Source organism: Monodelphis domestica, chromosome 5 (genome assembly GCF_027887165.1).
Source record: "Monodelphis domestica isolate mMonDom1 chromosome 5, mMonDom1.pri, whole genome shotgun sequence".
NCBI classification, from domain to species: domain Eukaryota; kingdom Metazoa; phylum Chordata; class Mammalia; order Didelphimorphia; family Didelphidae; genus Monodelphis; species Monodelphis domestica.
The window spans coordinates 238776866-238795369 of NC_077231.1; the positions used below are offsets into that span (position 1 = coordinate 238776866).

Consider the following 18504-nt stretch of genomic DNA (forward strand, 5'->3'; position numbering starts at 1 on the left):
ATGTGTATCTTCCCATAACCCCTCCAAAATTTACCATTTTATTTTTGCTAATCTGATGAGTATGAGATGAACTTTGCAAGTGTCTTAATTTGCATTATTTTATTATTCATGAGATAGAATATTCTTTCATATCACTGGTGTCAGTATATATATATCTTCTTTTGAAAACTGCCTTTTCATATTCTTTGACCATTTTTCTATTGGGGAATAGCTTTTGTCATGTATTTGCTTCAATTTTGTTTATATCTTAGATAAAAAACCATAATTAGAAATATTTGCTACAAAAATGTATCCCAAATTTACTGCTTCTCTTCTTATTTTAGTTGTATTGGATTTTTTCATGTCACTGATTTTAAATTTTGTGCAAAAAATTTTTTTTTGTTTATTTTGTCTTTTATGACTACCTCTGACCTAGATCTTATTAAGAATTCTCCATCAAGGTAGGCATAAAAGATATACTAACCTATTGGGTTTTAAATTTTATTTTTTACTTCATTTTGCCTCATCTACTACTTCTAAGAAGTTGTCAAGTTTTGTCAATTCCACATATTTAATATCTTTGCATTTATCATTTTTTCTTGTTCTCTCATTACCATATTGTTCATCATTCAGTCATTTCAGTAGTTCCTGAAATGATTCCATTTGGGGTTTTCATGGCATAAATACTGTAGTTTGCCATTTCTCTCTCTCTCTCTCTCTCTCTCTCTCTCTCTCTCTCTCTCTCTGCATATGTGTGTGTGTGTATAATAGATAACTTGGCTTCTATCTACTGAAATATCTTTCCCTTCTTTCACTGCCTAGATTATAAACTGCTTGAAGACAGAAGTACTCTGCATGTGATAGGTATTAAATTAATTGAATTGAATTGAATTGCTAGTGATTTATTAGAAAGTCAACTCCTCAAGTTATAGTTACAATGTATAATAAAGTATTTAAACTCTATTCTCTTGGTACAAAGTAAATTGAAGTGACTATGTTTGATACAAATCAGCATTACTGGGAGAATTATCTTCTTAATGACCTGCCATACCTGAGGCTTTTTGTCTATTAAATTACATACTTGAAGGAAGGTTACACAAAGTATACTTCTGTCACTCCTCAGTTCCTAGAGCTCAACTGGAAGTAATCTAATTTCCTAAATGTTTCCTCTTACTTTCCCCCAAATCACCCAAGTCCTGATATTACTATAATGTCCTCTACCCTTTTCTAAGCAAGATACTTTTACATAAACTGAAACAGATGCTGGCCTCAGGACAATTCTAGGACAAATCTCCAGGTACCCACCCAACAATGATATTGTATATTTGATTCTCTCCAAAAACTGTCTTCTGAATTTCTAATGTGAACCACCCTAAAGAATCAAGTTCTTTATCCCTGTTAATTCCTTTACTGTAACCATGTGGGAATAGTAAGTTTACAAGATAAAATGCAAAGTTAAATATGTAAGTATACTGAATACTAAGGGTAGTAATCTTGGTGGGGGAAGGCAGCTTTGTACCAGTGTATTTTAAAGTACAAATTATTCGGCTATGATAATATTCATATAAAGCAGAAAGGACACAAAAAGCTCTTAAGTACTATTGTGTTTTTATGTAGGAAAGAACAAGAATATAACAGAAACTATGATTTTGACAGCTGCAGTAAACCTCCCCAGTATGAGGAAGTGAGAGGGAACAACCTTTATTGCAACAAACCACTTCTGTTCTAGATTACAGTTCTGCTGCTTTACCAGATATCCCCCCTCCCCATAACACACCCCCACTCTTTAATGGAAACTCTAGGATCTTCTATAATGGAAACTTCCATGATCCATTGAGAATCTTGCCTACCTATCTCAAACATTCACTTGCCTGTGACATCAAAGGTGGGAAACCAATCAGAGACATCTGAGGAAGAGTAAGTCTGCTCCTCCCTATAAAACTTATGGCCCTCTAAGGTTTCATTGTCCTCTGTAGACATTCCTTAGGATGCCACCCTACATAGACCTGCTTCAGGGTGGTGGCTGACTGCTCCAATTTTGAAGGTGTTTGTTCTTTGTCTTGGGTTGTGTGTCAGGGTACTGTCTAGGTTCAACTATTATAATTATAGAATATTGGTAGAGAATACAAATAAAGAAGATATATTCTTAAATATGCATCTAGGATGAGCCTCCAAAATGTAATCATTCTGTCAGCATCTCCCTTCTGACATAAAGAGCACAGGTATGATTTTGGAGATTTTCTCACTTTATTGGCACATAATCCCACCCCCCACAAAACCCCCGAGATTGTGTGTGTGTATGGTACTCTCTAGTATAATGAGACTTGAGACTAAAGACTTCAGACTTTGAAATAAAATTTTACTTAAATAAGGAGGAAAGCCAAAAAAACAAACAAAAGTTCTAAAAGACATATGTATATATGTTCATAATTTGAATATAAATCTCCCAGAGAAGTGTATGATCCCAAGTATAAGGGATTATCTAGTGAAGGCTCTTCCCCACAAAACCTTTCTTATCTAGTACTTCTTTTCTTCAAAGTTTGCCACTATCCCACCCCCAGTATTCCCTTCCCACTTTCTCCTTTTATCAGTCTTCCCTAACTATAAGCCTCACTTATCACAATGTACATCTCTGGGAAAAAGAGAAAAAAATATCCCATCACTAATTTTGATTTGTTCATGCCATCCTTGCAAACAGATTTAACTTGGATCCCAACAAGAAGCTCCACTAGTACCTCTCTTTTTATTTTTTAAAAATATTTTATTTAAAATTTAACATCAGTTATTAATACAGCCAATTACAATGTCTTAGCAACTATTTTCATTTAAATTAAATTCAGGAAGGGAACGACTGTAAAAGATTCTCCATGTCAAATCATCAAGGTCCTTTGTCCCTAACTTTCACTAACTTTTCCTTTCACATGATCATAGTATATACTTCATCTTGCTTTTTAAAAAGTATAGTCTTATAGAAGGTTTTCTCCAGTTTTAAAATTCCTCATACTTATAGGTCTCATTTTCTTTATTATGTTATTTCATTAATGTGCATTTATAACCCTATTTTCATAAACTCATTTCTCATCTTTTCATTCTTATTCTCTTTAGGCTTCTTTATAAGAGTTCCTTTTAAGGGATGTCATGAATGGCTAAGATGAAGGTGAATGAGATAAAAGTTGAAAAGAAGGCTGAACTCAACATTAACAGCTGGCCAACCTGGGAATTAACATCTTAAAAAGGAGCTGAGTGGATCTTTACATGTCTGCCTCAATTAATCACATGTGGATTATCAGTTCATTAGGAGTGAATACTATATGACATGGTAGAAGGTTGTTAATGTGATCTTGGGATGCATCAAGAGAAGCCTAGTGCCCAAGGAGCACTGAAGTTCAATAAGGGGGCTTGATAGTCCAAGTTGGAACACATTTGGAGCATTATATTCAGTTCTGGGGTTACGTTTTAGAAAACCAAAAGGACATTGATAGAAGACTCACCTTGGAGTCTTGGGAAGACATTTTCCAGGCTAGCCTCTAATATATACTGGCTACATATATAACACTGGACAAGTCACTTAACCTCTCAATGCTTCAGGCAGTTAACTCTAAAATATTCTGCATTTCAGAGTATGGTATCAATCTGGATTGGTAGAGGGAATTTCTTCAGTGGGAGTCTTCCCACACCAACCCTTTGCCAAAATATTCAGAACAAGGGAACCAATAGTTCTAGGTCAGACCACATTTGATCTCTTCTGGGCATCATATTTTAGAAAGAATTTTTACAAACTAGATTAGGTACAGAGAAGGGCAACCAGGGTCTTGATGGAACTAAGCAGCACCATATTTTATTATTTATCAGAGGAACTGAGAATGCTTGGCCAATAGAAAAGAAGACTTAGGAGGTCATCATAGTCATTATCAAGCGTTTGAAGTCAATAATATGGAAGAGGGATTAGAATTTTTCCATTTAGCTTCAGATGGTAGAGTTTAGGGACTTGAGTGAAATTGCAAAATCACTGATTTCACCTTGGTATAAGGACAAACTTCCCAACAATTAGTACCATTTAAAAGCAGAATGGGATGCTTTAGGAAGTAGTGAATTCCTTCTGAATCACTGAAGTCTTTAAGCAGAGATTGACCAAACAGAGTTGATTATTTTCTTGCTAATACAGACTCCTTTCCAGGTATGGTTTGTATTAGATATCCTCTGAAGTCCACCGTAAACCTGAGATTCTTTAATTCTATCATCAGAGATTTTTAGATCTAAAAGGGACTTTAGAGAGGGGCTAACTGAATTTCAATGTCCTCACTTTATAGATGAGGAAATTTGAGGCCCAGAAAAAGTGAATAGACCTGCCCAATTCTATTATAATTTTTTTCAATTAAAAATGTAACCCCCCTGTCTTTTATGTATTAATTTTAAGATAGAGAAGTGGCAAAGGCTAGGGTTAAGTGACTTGTCCAGGGTCATAATAGCTATGAAGTCTCTGAGTTCAGATTTGAACCTAGGACATCCTGTCTCCAAGACCTAACATTCTATCTACTATGTTACCCAGTTGCTCCTCCAAATCTATTTTATTTCCATCCCATTCCATTCAATACTTATTTAGATCCCTATCATGAATAAGGCACCCCTAGATGGTAAACATCTAAAAGACTAAATATGAAAAATAGCCCTCTCAAGGTGCATTTGTTCAATTTTTCCAAGACTGAATTCATTATCATTCCTGCCAAATTTCTTTATTTCTATCTTAGAGTATTACTATTGTTCTAGTCACTCAGGTTCCTAACCTTAGTGCCTTTCTCACCTCCTTACTCTCTCTTACCTCACATATCCAATAAGATGCCAAATCTTGTCACTGCTACCTCATAATACTTCTTGCATTATTTCCTTTCTCTCCATAACACAACCACCTTATTATCTCAGTCCTCTTTACTTCTCTCCCAGACTATTACGAAATGTCTTCTAAGCAGGAATAATGGGGAAAGGAAGAGAAGGAAAACAGGTATTTACATAGCACCTACTATGTTCCAGGCACTGTGCTAAGTACTTTTTACACATATTATCTCATTTGAGTCACAAAACAACCCAATGAGGTAAGTGGTATTATTATTCTAATTTTACAGTAAAGAAAAATGAGGCAAACAGATGTATGCCTTGTCCAGAGTTACATAGCTAATAAGTACAAAAGGGCAGACTTGAATTTATATCTTTGTAACTTTAGGCCCAGCACTCTATCCACCACAGCACCAGGTGCCTCAAACAAAACAAAACAAAACTTTACCTTCTCTCTTAGAATCAGTGCTAGGTATCTGTTCTAAGACAGAAGAGCAGTAAGGGGTAAGCAGTTGAGGTTAAGTGACTTGTCTAGGGTCACAGTGCTAGGAAGTATCATAAGGCCAGATTTGACAGGACCTTCTGTCAATAGGCCAGGTTCTCTATCCATTGATCCACCTAGCAGTCTCCAGTTGCCTTCTTTTCTCTCTATTTTTTAAATTTTTATTTAAAAAATATTTCCCCATGATTACATGATTCTTGTCGTCTCCCTGCCCTCTTCTGTCTCTCCTGCTGGAGTTGATAAGCAATTCCACATATAATCACTCAAATCATATTTCCATATTATTCATTTTTGTAATAGTTATCTTTTTAAAACCCAAACCCCAAATCACATACCCATATAAAAAAGTAATAAATCGCATGTTTTCTTCTGGATTTCTATTTCCACAGTTCTATCTCTAAATGTGGATAGTGTTCTTTCTCTAGTCCCTCTGAGTTGTTTTGGATTATTGCATTGCTTTTAGTCGCAAAGTCAATTACATTTGATCATCCCACAGTTTCAGTTACTGTGTACAATGTTCTCCTGGTTCTGCTTATTTCACTCTACACCAATTCATGGAGATCTTTCCAGTTCTTATAGAAATCAAGCAGTTCATTATTCCTGATAGCACAATAGTATCCCACCACCATCATAGACCACAATTTTCTAATTTTTTTGCCACCACAAAAAGTGCAGCTATAAATGTTTGTATAAACAGAAACTTTCCTATTTTTAAAAACCTCTTTGGGATACAAACCCAATCCAGCCACCTCTTTTTAATTGGTCTCTGACTGAAGTTTTTCCCTTCTTCAGTCTTTTTTTCCACACTATTGCCATGCCAAGTGATTTTCATAAAATATAGATCTGACATTTTAAAAATATAAACATCTGCTTTACTGCTGCACTCTGTGGACCTTATCCATCAGACTTGCATTTAAACATTTCATATGTGTTGTTCCCCTATTAGAATGTAAACTTTTTGAGGGCAATACCTAAACTTTTTTAAAAAAATGCAATTATATATATATATATATATATACACATATATATGTTTTTTATTTTCCCCAATAGAATGTAAACTCCCTGAAGACAAGAACTAGTGTTTTATTTTTGTCCCAGAATCCCTAGTCCACAGTACCTGGCCTACAAATCACACTTAAAAAATGTTCCTTGATTGATTGATTCTACTGGTGTGTTACCCATAGGTAGAAGAAATTAGTAGAACTACAATTTGAACCAAAGTTTTCTAATTTCAGATCCAGGCTCTTTCTACTGTGGCACACTTATACAATTGAACTAGAAGTATGAAGCCCTGGGGGAACTAGTAGCTCATTATGGTTAAAATTTCTATGAGGAAGTAGATGTAGTGTAATCCTGCACCTATAGGAGTCAATAGCTGGCTTGGTTTGTCATTTATTTGATTTACTTAACTACTTTATATGAAGTTGAAGAAATCATTTAATTTCTTTGAATATTGAAACAGTAACTTGAAAAGAGAAGTTGTTGTTCAATTGTTTTTCAGTCATATCTGACTATTCGTGATATTAGAGTTTTCTTGAAGACACTTGAATGGTTTGCCATTTCCTTTCTCCAACTCATTTTACTGATGAGGAAATTGAAGTAAACAGGATTAACAGGGTTAAGTGACTTGCCCAGGGTCATACAGCTAGTAAGTGTCTGAGGCCAGATTTGCACCCAGGAAGATGTGTATTCCTGACTCCAGGCCCAGCACTATACTGTACCACCTACCTGCCCCAAAGACAGCCTAGAGAAACCTAAATCTAGATCTAAGGTTTCTCTAACCCCACTCCCCATTTTTTTCTTCTTTCTTGGGTTAGAAGAAATTTCAAAATTCATCTAGTCTAATCCTTTAATGCTATACACAAAGAAACTGAAGTTCAGAAGGGAAGGGGCTTATCTAACAGAACAAAGCAAGTCAGTGTACCAGAACTCGGGTCATTTACCTTCCAGGCTAGGGCCTTCTGTATAGAACCAAAAGTTTCTTGCCTTTGTTTTAGGAAGATCCAGTCCAAGTCAGTGAATACAGAGAGAACAATGGAGTCTCTACATATTTCCCTTGTAATTGCCATTGACATGGTTAAGCAAGTGCCAGCAGGAAGGTTTTTTTTTGGCTTTGCAAGAGTTTCTGTTCTCCCTCTTTGCTTTCAAATCAAGTCTAGATCATTAGACAATAGATTTTTCTTACTGTCCAAGAATGAGATTCTTCCCTTGGGGAAAATATTTAAGTGAAGGCAGCTAACTTAGGTGATGTGTATATACATATATATGCATATTAATAAGTTCAAAATTAATTTTCCAGAAATGTAGTAAAAAATTATCCATAACTGGAAAGGCTAGAAGGGATAGCTTTCTTTTTTAAATCTACAAACTCTAGTAGTTGATTATTGAAAACATTTATAATGGCTTACATTGAGAATATTCCTATTGTATTATGAAGTAAGTTTTTAAAAAAATCTACAAATAGCTGAATTATTTCAAAAGCACAATTTAAATAGTATTGATCACATTTTTATTATCCATTGCAAACCTAAAACCTCCTTTCATTTTATGAGCTGCTGGGCTTTATTAGTATATTAGCTGCATGATAATTTTCCAATAAATTTCCTTCCATAAAGAGCCACAGGAGAAAATTGCATGATCAGGAAGAAACATTTATTTCTCCAAGATACTGGTTTAGAGTCTCTTAAAGACTTTCTTCCACATATCTATTTCATTGTATCTTTACAATAACTGGTGAATATTAGAGCATTATCCCTGAAGTTCCCCCTTATGTGGAAATCGAAATTCAAAGAGCTTCAGAGACTTCCCTAAGTTCACATATCAAAAGATAGTAACTGTTTGCCTCAGTTTCCTCACCCGGAAACCTAGAGAGATAAATGCCAAACCACTCCAGAATATTTGCCAAGAAAACTCCAAATAGGAGTCACGAAGAGTCGTACACGCCTGAAAAGCTGAAAAACCACATAGTTGATCTAGCAAGTGGAAGAATCAGGACCAGAGCACAGGTCAGTTTTCTGCCTCCTACTTCATTGCCTATTACACAACCAGTTACTGGCTCCAGAAATATGAACTGTCGTTTCTAGCATTTAGAGGTGAAAGAGGAATTGTGTAAGCAATTTCATACAAGATAAACTGAAATCCAAGTACTTACTCCTAGGAGATTAATGACTAAAACGAACCAGATCCTCTTATTCCAGTAATCCCTAAAGTTTCGCTCTTACTTCCCTTACCGCTAAGTTTCCTGTGTCTATGTTGTGTTTAAAGGTGTCGATTGGGGAGAGATAGACCAGCTCCTCAGAATTTGCAAACTCTTGCAAAACCCTAAAAATGAGGCCACAGCCCCGCTTGGCCCATCAAACCTCCAAGCTATGGAGCTTTCCGAGAAGAGGAAATCGAACCTCCCTGGTTGGGAGGAGGGAGGAGGAGGGTTGGATTGGAGGAGGTGAACTAAATCGCTCAATTTCTCGGCCGTCTCCTGCTTCTGCCTGACCGTTGCTAGGGAGAAAGGAGACGCGCGCCTAGGCCTCTCGGAGTGGCCTCAGCGCAGGCGCCTGGTGGAACTGGAGAAGCCAGGTTTACCTAACGGGGGCCTAGTGGTATCTTTCGTAGAGTTTCTCATTTTTTGGATCCAAACCATCGAATTCGTTGTCCTCCCTGGAGCGAGGAGAAAACGAGGTGTGGGCTTGAGGAGAATGATGGAATCAGGAAAGGTTAGTGCAGGGAGGGCATGGGGGGGGGGGGCGCCTGGGAGAACACTTCGGGGCCTCCTTCCAAGAGCCATTGGAGTCCTGAGGTTCTTTTTGTGCCTCAAGTCTTTGGCCTTTCACTCTTTTCTCGCTCCAAGGAAGCGTAAACTAAGCCTCCAGTTTAAGAGCCTGCTGGTGTCTTACACGTGTTACCAATTTCACCCCCGGTAGACGCTTTTAAAAAAGTGGGATTGGAATGGTGCAGAGAGGAAGACTCGGGGAAGGATATGAGCAGTCACTCATTTCTTACATGGAAACCATTCTCTCATCTAAAAAAAAAAAAAAAAGATCTCCCCCCCTACTCCCTGCCCTACAATGGTTCCTAGAACCATTTGGTCTACCCCATAGAATCTAGTAGGTCTCATTCTGATTTTGCTCTAAAGCTTTTGCTTACAGTCGAAAAAGGTGTCTTTTATTTATTTTTTTTAATTTTAAATTTATTTTAAAATATTTTTCCATGTTTCCGTGATTCATTTTCTTTTCCTCCCTTCTTTCCTCCCCCCTCCCAGAGCTGACAAGCAATTCCACTGGGTTGTACAAATGATTGAAACCTATTTCCATATTATTCATTTTTGCTATAGATTTTTAAAGGACTAAACCCCACATCATGCCCATATATACATGTTATAAATGATGTCATATGTTTCGCTCAAAAAGATTTCTTTAAAAAATTTTTTTAAGGATAGGAAAGGTTTGTTTTATGCCCTTCTATATCTAAGAGTTTGATAAAGGTGAATCCAAAGCTCATTCCTGCACATTTTCCAGATCCCGTGGTATTTTGCTGAAAATCATATTTGTGAATTTTTAAACAGAACAGCTCTCATTTAGATGACATGTAAAGGTTTGCAAAGTCCTTTATGTGAGCAGCACCTGTTAAACCCCAATTTACACTTGGGGAAAAAGGCTTAGAGAAATTAAGTAATTTTTATCCCTGGTCACACCTGTGCTAGAGGCAGAATTCAAACCTAGGTTTCTAGTTCCAAGCTTTATATTCAATCCTATAGGCTTCCCACATTCTATTAGTTGACAAATATAGATAAACCATTATGTCAATCTGCAAGCATTTATTATGTGGGCACTGCCTTTTAAGTGGGATGTAAAATAAAAAGGTTAGGAAAAAGCCCTGAGTGCAAATTAAAGTATGATTTCTTCAGTTTATTTTTCTTTGGACATAGCTAATATAGAAATATGTTTTGCATGATTTCACATATTTGGTTGATGTATTGCTTGCCTTCTCTGTTGGTGGGAGAGAGATTGGAGAGAGGAAGGAAGAGAATTTGCAACTCAAAATTAAAAAAAAATTTTTTTTAAATACATCATAATTTAAAAAAAAATCCCTTACATTCTGTCTAAGGCAGAAGAGCAGTAAAGGCTAGGCAATAGGGATCTAGTGACTTATTCAGGGTCACACGGCTAGAAAGTGTGAGCCACCTTGCTGCAGACACTTGAATAGGGCTTTAAAAACTAAAGAGAAAGAATCTAGAAAGAGAAGAGAAATATCCTCAGGACAGAAACTTTGAGTACAGCCACAATTAGAGCCCCTGTTAGGAATGGTGAACCAGTCAAGGATCAGCCAGGCAGGTTAAGAGAATCTTGAAAAAGTAGTGTCATAAAGATCCAGAGAGATGAGAGCATCTAGGAAGAAGAAGGGAGATCCCATGTGTCAACTGCATCAGGTAGGTTAAGGATAAGGATGGGGAGGTGGGGAAAACATTTGGCAGTTGAGATTCTTGATTTATTTTGGAGATAGCAGTTTCACTTGAGAGGTGAAGTAGGAAGTCAAATTACAAGAGAGTCATGATGCCTTGATACTTATAGCAATGACCTACTAAGGTTTCATTCTGAGAATTATATTGTCTATATGCATAGTCTAGCAATCTTAAATTTAGGTGCTTAATATGTGATTTAAAAAAATGATCAAGATTAGCATAATTGTACATGAGACACACATATATAATACATAATTGCATATAAAAAGCTATTGACATGGAGACAGGGGAGGCCTGACTTTGAATTTTGCCCCTTAAGATGAGCTGTGTGTGACCCAGACCAACCTGAAACTTCTTTGAACTCAATTTTCTCATCTGTAAAATATAGACACTGATACCCATAGTGTCTACTCAAGGTAATGATGAGGATTTGAATGAGATAACATGTAAATGAGATAACATGTAAAGAGTTCTGCCAATCTTAAGTACTATAAAATTATTCATATTTCAGTGCATAATATAACTTTTCATATAAGAACATGAAAACTATAGAAAGGATTCTCCCTCCCCAAGAATGTTCAATTCTAAGTTGAATTAAAGTACTGTCTTAATCCAAGGAAAAATAAAAAAGCACTTATCATCAACTGAGTGATATATAGTAGAATACCCAGTCTGAAGACCTGAATTAAATTTGTCCTCAGATAATACTAGCTGTGTGTCCCAGGGAAAGTCACTTAATTTCTGTTTTCTTCAGTTTTCTCAGTTGTAAACTGGGAAAAATATAGCATCTAACTCCCAGGGTTGTTTCCAAATGAAATCATTGTTCAATGCTTATAAGGCACAATGTCTGACAGATAAAGAAATACAGTATAAATATTAGCTATTATTATTAGGGTCATTTTAACTTAATTCTGATTTGAAATTGAAACTTATATGTGCTATCTCTGTATTAAAATATGAATTTCTATAGAGCAGGAACTATCTCTGCTTTTCTATTTGCATTTCTAATGCTTAGCTCAGTGCTTTACAAATAGTAAGAGCTTAATACATTCTTTTCCCATTTATTCATTCTGTTAAATAAATACTAGGAGTAGAACACTGTTAGGCAGTAGGGGAAATAGAGAACTTAGATTAAGAGTTTTATCTCTGTGAATTTCTAGTCTTGTAGAATACAGTTAGCAACTCCAGTGCTTGGCTAAAAATAGTTACCTATTCATTCAGTACTAAGATTCTACTTTGATAAGTCATCTTGGTGCCCACTTGACCCTGGGCCTTTGAAAACTACAAGAGTGACAAGCTTTGGCAGGCCCCTTAAGAATCCAGAAGGGCTTAACAATGTGTGGTATACTGAAGAACAGTCTAACTTAGAGATTCTCAAAGTGTGGCCTATGAACTTTCAGAGGATCCCCATGGTCATAACTATTTTCATAATACTAATGAGTTATTATTTGCCTATTGAAATACTCCCTTTCCCAACTGTAGCTGTTTGAGCTCAGATTTTCTTCACATATTGTGATAAAAGTAACATATTGCAACAGATTGAATGCTGAAGCAGAAATGAAAATCTAGCTGGCTTCGTATTAATCCCAACATTAAAAAAACCTGCAAAAATAATAAAACAGTATTAGTTTTCTTACTATTTTTGGGGGGAAAATAGTTATTTTTCATAAAAAGCCATTTAATTAATATGTAACGGGATTATTATTAAGCAATTTAATCAATACATATTTAAAAATCTTATCCACCTTAATTTCTAATTTAGTAAATATTCATAAATGTAACTTGTGTAAATAAAAGCTCTTTGAGTGAATAGGGGGAGCTAAATATATATTAAGAGTTCTAGGTCCTGAGTGGAAAAAGTTTGGGGACTGTTGATCTAGCTAAATGGAAAGGGCTTCATCACTAGAAGATTGTCTGCCATAGCATCTTATAATGACTTTCTCTTAAGAAGTAAAGAAACTCTGATCTGTGTTGATGGAAAAAATATTCTTACTGATAAAGTCACAAAATCAAGAGGAATCTTAATTTGTATATTGCATCTTTTAATCAGCCTTATTTGATAATTTGTTGCTGTTATTAGACAACTCTTTTATCCTATTGATTAATGATGGCCTCCTGTTTATGAACTTCAATTCCTTATTGCATTTCTTTTCCTGATTCTTTAGGATGATTGCTTTGTTCTCATATTATTATGTTGAAATTATAATTCACAACAATTTATATTTACCCAATGTAAATTTTTAAACCCTTACTTCCTGTCATAGTAATAATTCTTAAGACAGAAGGGCAAGGCAAATGGAGTTAAGTGACTTTATCATCTTCACATAGCTAGGAAGTATCTGAGGATAGATTTGAATCTAGATCCTCCCGATTCCACACCTGGTGCCCTATCCACTCTGCAACCTAGCTATTTCCCAAGAAAATTTTTTTGGGATGCCTTTCCTTATGACATCCCAATTATCTCCAATCTCCATGACCTTCCCCCAACTCCAAAGCCTTCCTTGTGACAAAGAAAAACAACTCAGCAAAAGCATCTGCTGTATTTTGTCCTAGTACCTCCACTTCTCAGTTCTGAGGGAGATGCTTTATCATCTCTTCTCCATCTTCATTGGTTGTTCCCATTGCTCAGGAGTTCAACTTCCTTTGAGTGAGTCATTTTCTTCATTACAGTCATTGTTTTCTTGGTTCTGCTTATTTTGCTTTTGCTTTTACATGAATCAGAATTCATGTAAATCCTCTCATATTTCTCCAGATTCCTTCTATTTATGATTGCTGTGTAAGGGTATTTCATCAAATGTGTATACTGTAGTTTTTTCATTTCCCAATGGAAGAGATCCAATTTTGTTTCCATTCTTTACTTCTAGAAAGGGGGAATGTAACTAGCCTTTACTAAGTACTATTATGTTCCAATCACCATGCATTATAAGCACTTTATAAGTATAATTTATTTTTATCCTCACAATGTCCCTGAGAGATAGGTACTGTTTTTCAAATCATCATTTTTCAGATCATCTAACTTGGGAAGACAGAACTTAATTAACTTGCCCAGGGTTATTCAGCTAATAAGTTCCTGAGGTTTAATTTGAACTCAGGCCTCCCTGATTTGAGATCCAGTATTTTATTTGCTATCTAGCTATCTCTGCAGAGTACTACTATAAATATCTTGTTATATAACAGATCTTTGTTCTGTGTCAAAAGGTCTGAACCAGTTAGTCACTTTACTTAAATAATTCTAAATTGAAATTCACAAGAACTGGACCACTTTATAGTAATACCAAAACTCCTACAATCCTTCCAACACCTACTACTATTGATATCTTTGGTTATCTTTGTCAGTCATTTAATGTGAGGTGAATAGATTTGAGTGGGGGCAAAGCTTGAGAGAGGGAAAATGAATGAAGAATTATGAAGGAATATCAAACTTCAGTTCTAATTTTAATTTTTCTTGGTGTTTATGTTTTAGGGCATGTTTTCACGTGGTCTTTAATAGTTTGGTTCTCATCTTTTGAAAAGTGTTTATGTCCTGTGTCCTTACGCCTTTTGGAGAATGGCTTTGGTTGCTATAAATTTGTGTCATTTCTCCTGCAAATTGATATTTCGTGTACTTTTCCTTTTCCTTAGGCTATGCTGTAGGGATTAGAGTACTGTAATGCCTATAGAATTTCCCCCCACCCCCCCTCCCCAGTATTTAACAGATCCTATACAACTAGCTCTAAGTTGTTTGGTTCTTGTTTCCCTGGCTCTTCTTTTCCTGGAAGTGTCTACATTATGCTAAGTTCTAGGAATACAGAGTGAATGATATAAAAATTAAACAGTCCCTGCCCACAGAATATATTTTATTAAGGAAAGTTTGCATATGTAGGTATGCATAGAAGTTATTGACACTTTGCAGCTGAGGAAAGTATTAGTAGCTTGGGAGAACAGGAAAAGCTCCTTCAAGTAGGTGGCTGTTGAGCTAAGCCTTGAAAGAAAGCTAAGGGTTCCAAGAGGCAGAGATGAGGATGAAGAGATTTCCAGTGATGGGGGACAAAGTATAAATGTATGGAGACTCAACAGTGAATGTCACTTGGGAAAATTAAGGTCACTGTGCCTAACTACTGAGGGTGTGAAGGGGAGGAAAGTAGAATAGGGCTGAAAGGGTGGGCTGGGGCCAGGTTGGGAAGAGCTTTAAGTAGCATAAAAGGGAGGAAATCACTGGCCTTTATCAAGTAAGAGACTTACACTTGGAATATAGAATAAAGCACTTTGGCAGCAGTGTGGTGAATAGATTTAAGTGGGGCAAAACTTGAGAGAGGGGAAAATGAATGAAGAAATATGAAGGAATACCAAACCTTGTGCTGAGAGTATGAATAAAAAGGGGAAGACCTTCCTTGTCCTAAGGAGCTTACATTTTAACATTACATTTTGTACATGTGCACACACACATTTAGATGCTCTGATATTCTTGACTTGTATACTTCTCAGGAGTCTATGCTTCTATATTTAAATATGTATACTATACACACACACACACACACACACACACACACACACACACACACACACATATATATATATATATATATATATATATCAGCTTTCCTAAAGCTCACTGGCTTGTATTTAATGAATATTTGTTGAATTAAATTGAACTACATCATTATTGACATTCTGACTATAAAGGAAAACAAAAATTATAAAGAACTTTCAATTAAATATGTAGTCAGCTTGCAAATCCTCTTTGATAAAGCAAATAAGTATTTCTGGAGTTGGTTTTATCTTGTGCCAAACAAAAGCAGGAAACCTTTCAACAGGGAGAAATACAAAGAAAGTACAATTAAAAAAAGACTAAACATGATGTAATTAAAATGACCAAGTTTGGCCTTAGAAAAGAAATGAAAAAATTTCACCACCCTCCTTTCAATAAAGAGGTAGAAGTCTGTGGGTGTAAAATGTTGCATGTGCTACCAGAGACAGTATGTTGATTTTTTTCTGAATTAAAAAAAAACTGTTAGAAAGGAATTGTCATGGGGCAGGGGGTGGTGGAGGAGAGGAAATTAAAAACAAAAAGCATCAATACGACTTTAAAAAATTCTGAAAACATTTGATACAATTGATCATCTCATCTTAAAATGAATAAGCAAACACCACCATTTAAAGATAACAATCACTTGTGCCTTTCCTAATTTCAAGTGCCAGTCACCTTTTATATGTTTTTATATCTACCTAATATGTGCAAGGTTACCTTTCCCAATAGAATGTTAAATCCTTGAGGGTAGGGAGTTATTTCATTCTTGGTTTTGTATCCCTAGAATCAAGTACAGTGCCCAGCACATAGCATGCACTTAATCAATGCTTGTAAAAGTAGAGAAATTATAAAAGGAATTTAGCATGATTGCCTTCCAAATTAAATCAACACATACTTTTATATTTGGTGACTTCAGTAAGAAGGTGAACACAGGAAAACTGAAAAATTTGGCTCTGTGTTGCAAAATAAAAGGGGCTGTATAATATAAAATCAAAGGGTCTATATACTAAGTACATATATAATACATAGCATCTCTTCTTTTTGTGACACTCATATTTTCAAATTTTTTTCACTGTCTTCATCTATATACAAACTAGAAGTTATTAATCTCTTTTATTTGTATATGTATGCTTGTATATATATATTTCTAATAGAACTCTTTGCTGACATAGTCCATTCAACTGTATACTTCCTTTTATGTTTTATTATTTTTCTTGAGAATTCTCTCTGATATATGTCCTGAATGTACTTATGGGATAACAATACTCAACACTATACATTTCTAAAAATATGAATGAGACAGAGGAAAATTTGCAAACTGAAGTATTGCCAAAATAGTTCATTCTAAATTCCTTCACACAATTTTATTTTATTTTTCTCTTTTCAGAGAAGATCTAAAGATGACACTTGGAAAACTGATGACCTTAAGAAATACCTTCGGGTAATGTTTCAAAGATTTAAATGAAGATTCATTTAATTTCTGAATTGTTTTTACTGATAACTTTATTTGGCTCATTAGTGAGTTGACTATCTTTTTGAAAGAGGAGTTTTTAGTTATATGACATAGCACCTACTTTTCGGTATTTATATATGTTTAAATGAGTTATAGAACTAAGGTTAAAAGCATGGGCCTGAGAATGAGTCTGCAGCAGGGTTCACAATGATAGGAACACTCAGATCCCATTTTGTTGGGTGAGTTCTTGTTCTATATTCATACTCCCAATAATTGTAATGATTAAGTAAATCAGACCTTTCTTTAGTTTCTATTATGTTTTTTTGAAATGGAGGATAGGATATCATATAAAGACAAATAGAAAAATAGCTTTCTTTTAAGAGCTTTGCTTTCAGATTGAGTAGTATTGAAGCTGCTGAAGATTCTATAATTAGAATCCCCAGAACAACCATCAGATAATGTAAGGTACCTGATATCTTGGTCCTACAACCACATCATTTATATTTCATGAAACAAAAAGTGGAGATGAATGTCCAGAACTAGACACAATCAGTTTTTGTCATAGTGAAAGCACTTGTTGATGGCACCACTGGTAGGCTGCAATAAGAAGATGAAAATGTTAAGAGTGGTAGTAAAAAGAGTCTCCAAACTTTGGCTTACAGTGGGAGACAAGACAGGCAGACAGAAATGGGTGTTTGGAGAGGCATTTATAAGAAAATTAAGCAGTGTAGGTTAGTTGTATTTTACTAATATGGAATTATGGAATACAAGATTATTTGGTATCTTTAATATATATGAAATAACGTGATCAAAATACTTTGAGGTCTTAAAATAATTGATTTAGCCCTTCATCTTGCTGAGGTTAGAAAGAAATTGATTTGAATTTATATATTCTTATATATATCTATGGGTGGATATTGTGGTTATTCTCTTTTGAAGGACCATATGGCTTCTTACCCCCAATATCAGATAAATTTTGGGTCCTTTAAAAGGGCAAAAACCAATTTCCTAGTGTAAGAAAATCACATCTTTTTTTTTCTTCTCTTGACTCATTGTAGGCATCACAGTCAGAATTGCAAAAAGAAGAAAAGAAGCATAGGGAAAAGAAAATACATAGAGATTCAGAAATGAGCGATTTGTTTGATTACAAAGAATATAAGCACAAAGATCAAGACAGGGAGATCCTGAAAAACAGGGAAAGAGACAGCCACATAAATAAAGAGACTGGAAGGAGTAATTATGGTGAGAGAGATAGAGACAAACAAAAAGAAAAGAGAAAAGAACCAAGAGAAAGAGAAAAAAACAAAGAGAAACACCGTGAACAAGAGTCTGAGAAGGAAAAATATCACCGAGGGAAAGACAGAGAAAAAGATAAAGAAAGAAAACTTAAAAAGGAAGAATCAAAACAAATTGTCATTTCACATCATAACATAAAAGGACATGAAATGGAAAAGAAGAGTTTTTCAGGTAGGTTTACTCATCTTATTGGACACATGCTAGCTGTTTCTTTTATCTTTAGCAAAATTCCTTAGAATTGGTCAGCTTGAATTGGAGGCAATTTTAAAAACTGCCTCTTATTTTCCATATTGGGATAGTATAACTCTCAGGCATTGTTGATGTTGATGTTGATATCAAAATGATCTTAAATTAATTTATCTGGGAAAAATTTGCTTTTTGTAAAATCTGTTTTTAGGTTAATTTTAAGATGTTTTATTTTAATTTCATTTTCACAAGCATTTAGGCTTTTACTGAAAGAATTTCTAGCAATTGTTGACATC

The 18504-nt window shown here is 35.2% G+C and overlaps 1 protein-coding gene across 7 annotated transcripts in view; it reads left to right on the top strand.

Annotated features, from left to right (window-relative positions):
- The first annotated feature begins 1933 nt into the window (after positions 1-1933).
- Positions 1934-18504, top strand: part of DYNC2I1 (dynein 2 intermediate chain 1) — a 122962-nt gene continuing 106391 nt past the window's right edge. Inside the window, exons 1-4 of one of the 7 annotated variants that reach the window (XM_056799983.1) lie at positions 1934-2023; positions 3085-3136; positions 16661-16714; positions 17785-18193. In XM_056799983.1, coding sequence (XP_056655961.1) covers positions 3122-3136; positions 16661-16714; positions 17785-18193 — 478 coding nt within the window. In that variant the 5' untranslated portion in view covers positions 1934-2023; positions 3085-3121. Of the gene's footprint in view, positions 2026-2054; positions 2202-3084; positions 3137-4434; positions 4979-7912; positions 8317-8793; positions 9022-9652; positions 10734-16660; positions 16715-17784; positions 18194-18504 lie in introns of those variants that run through there. The other 6 variants (XM_056799982.1, XM_056799984.1, XM_056799981.1 and 3 more) reach the window with 6 other exon arrangements.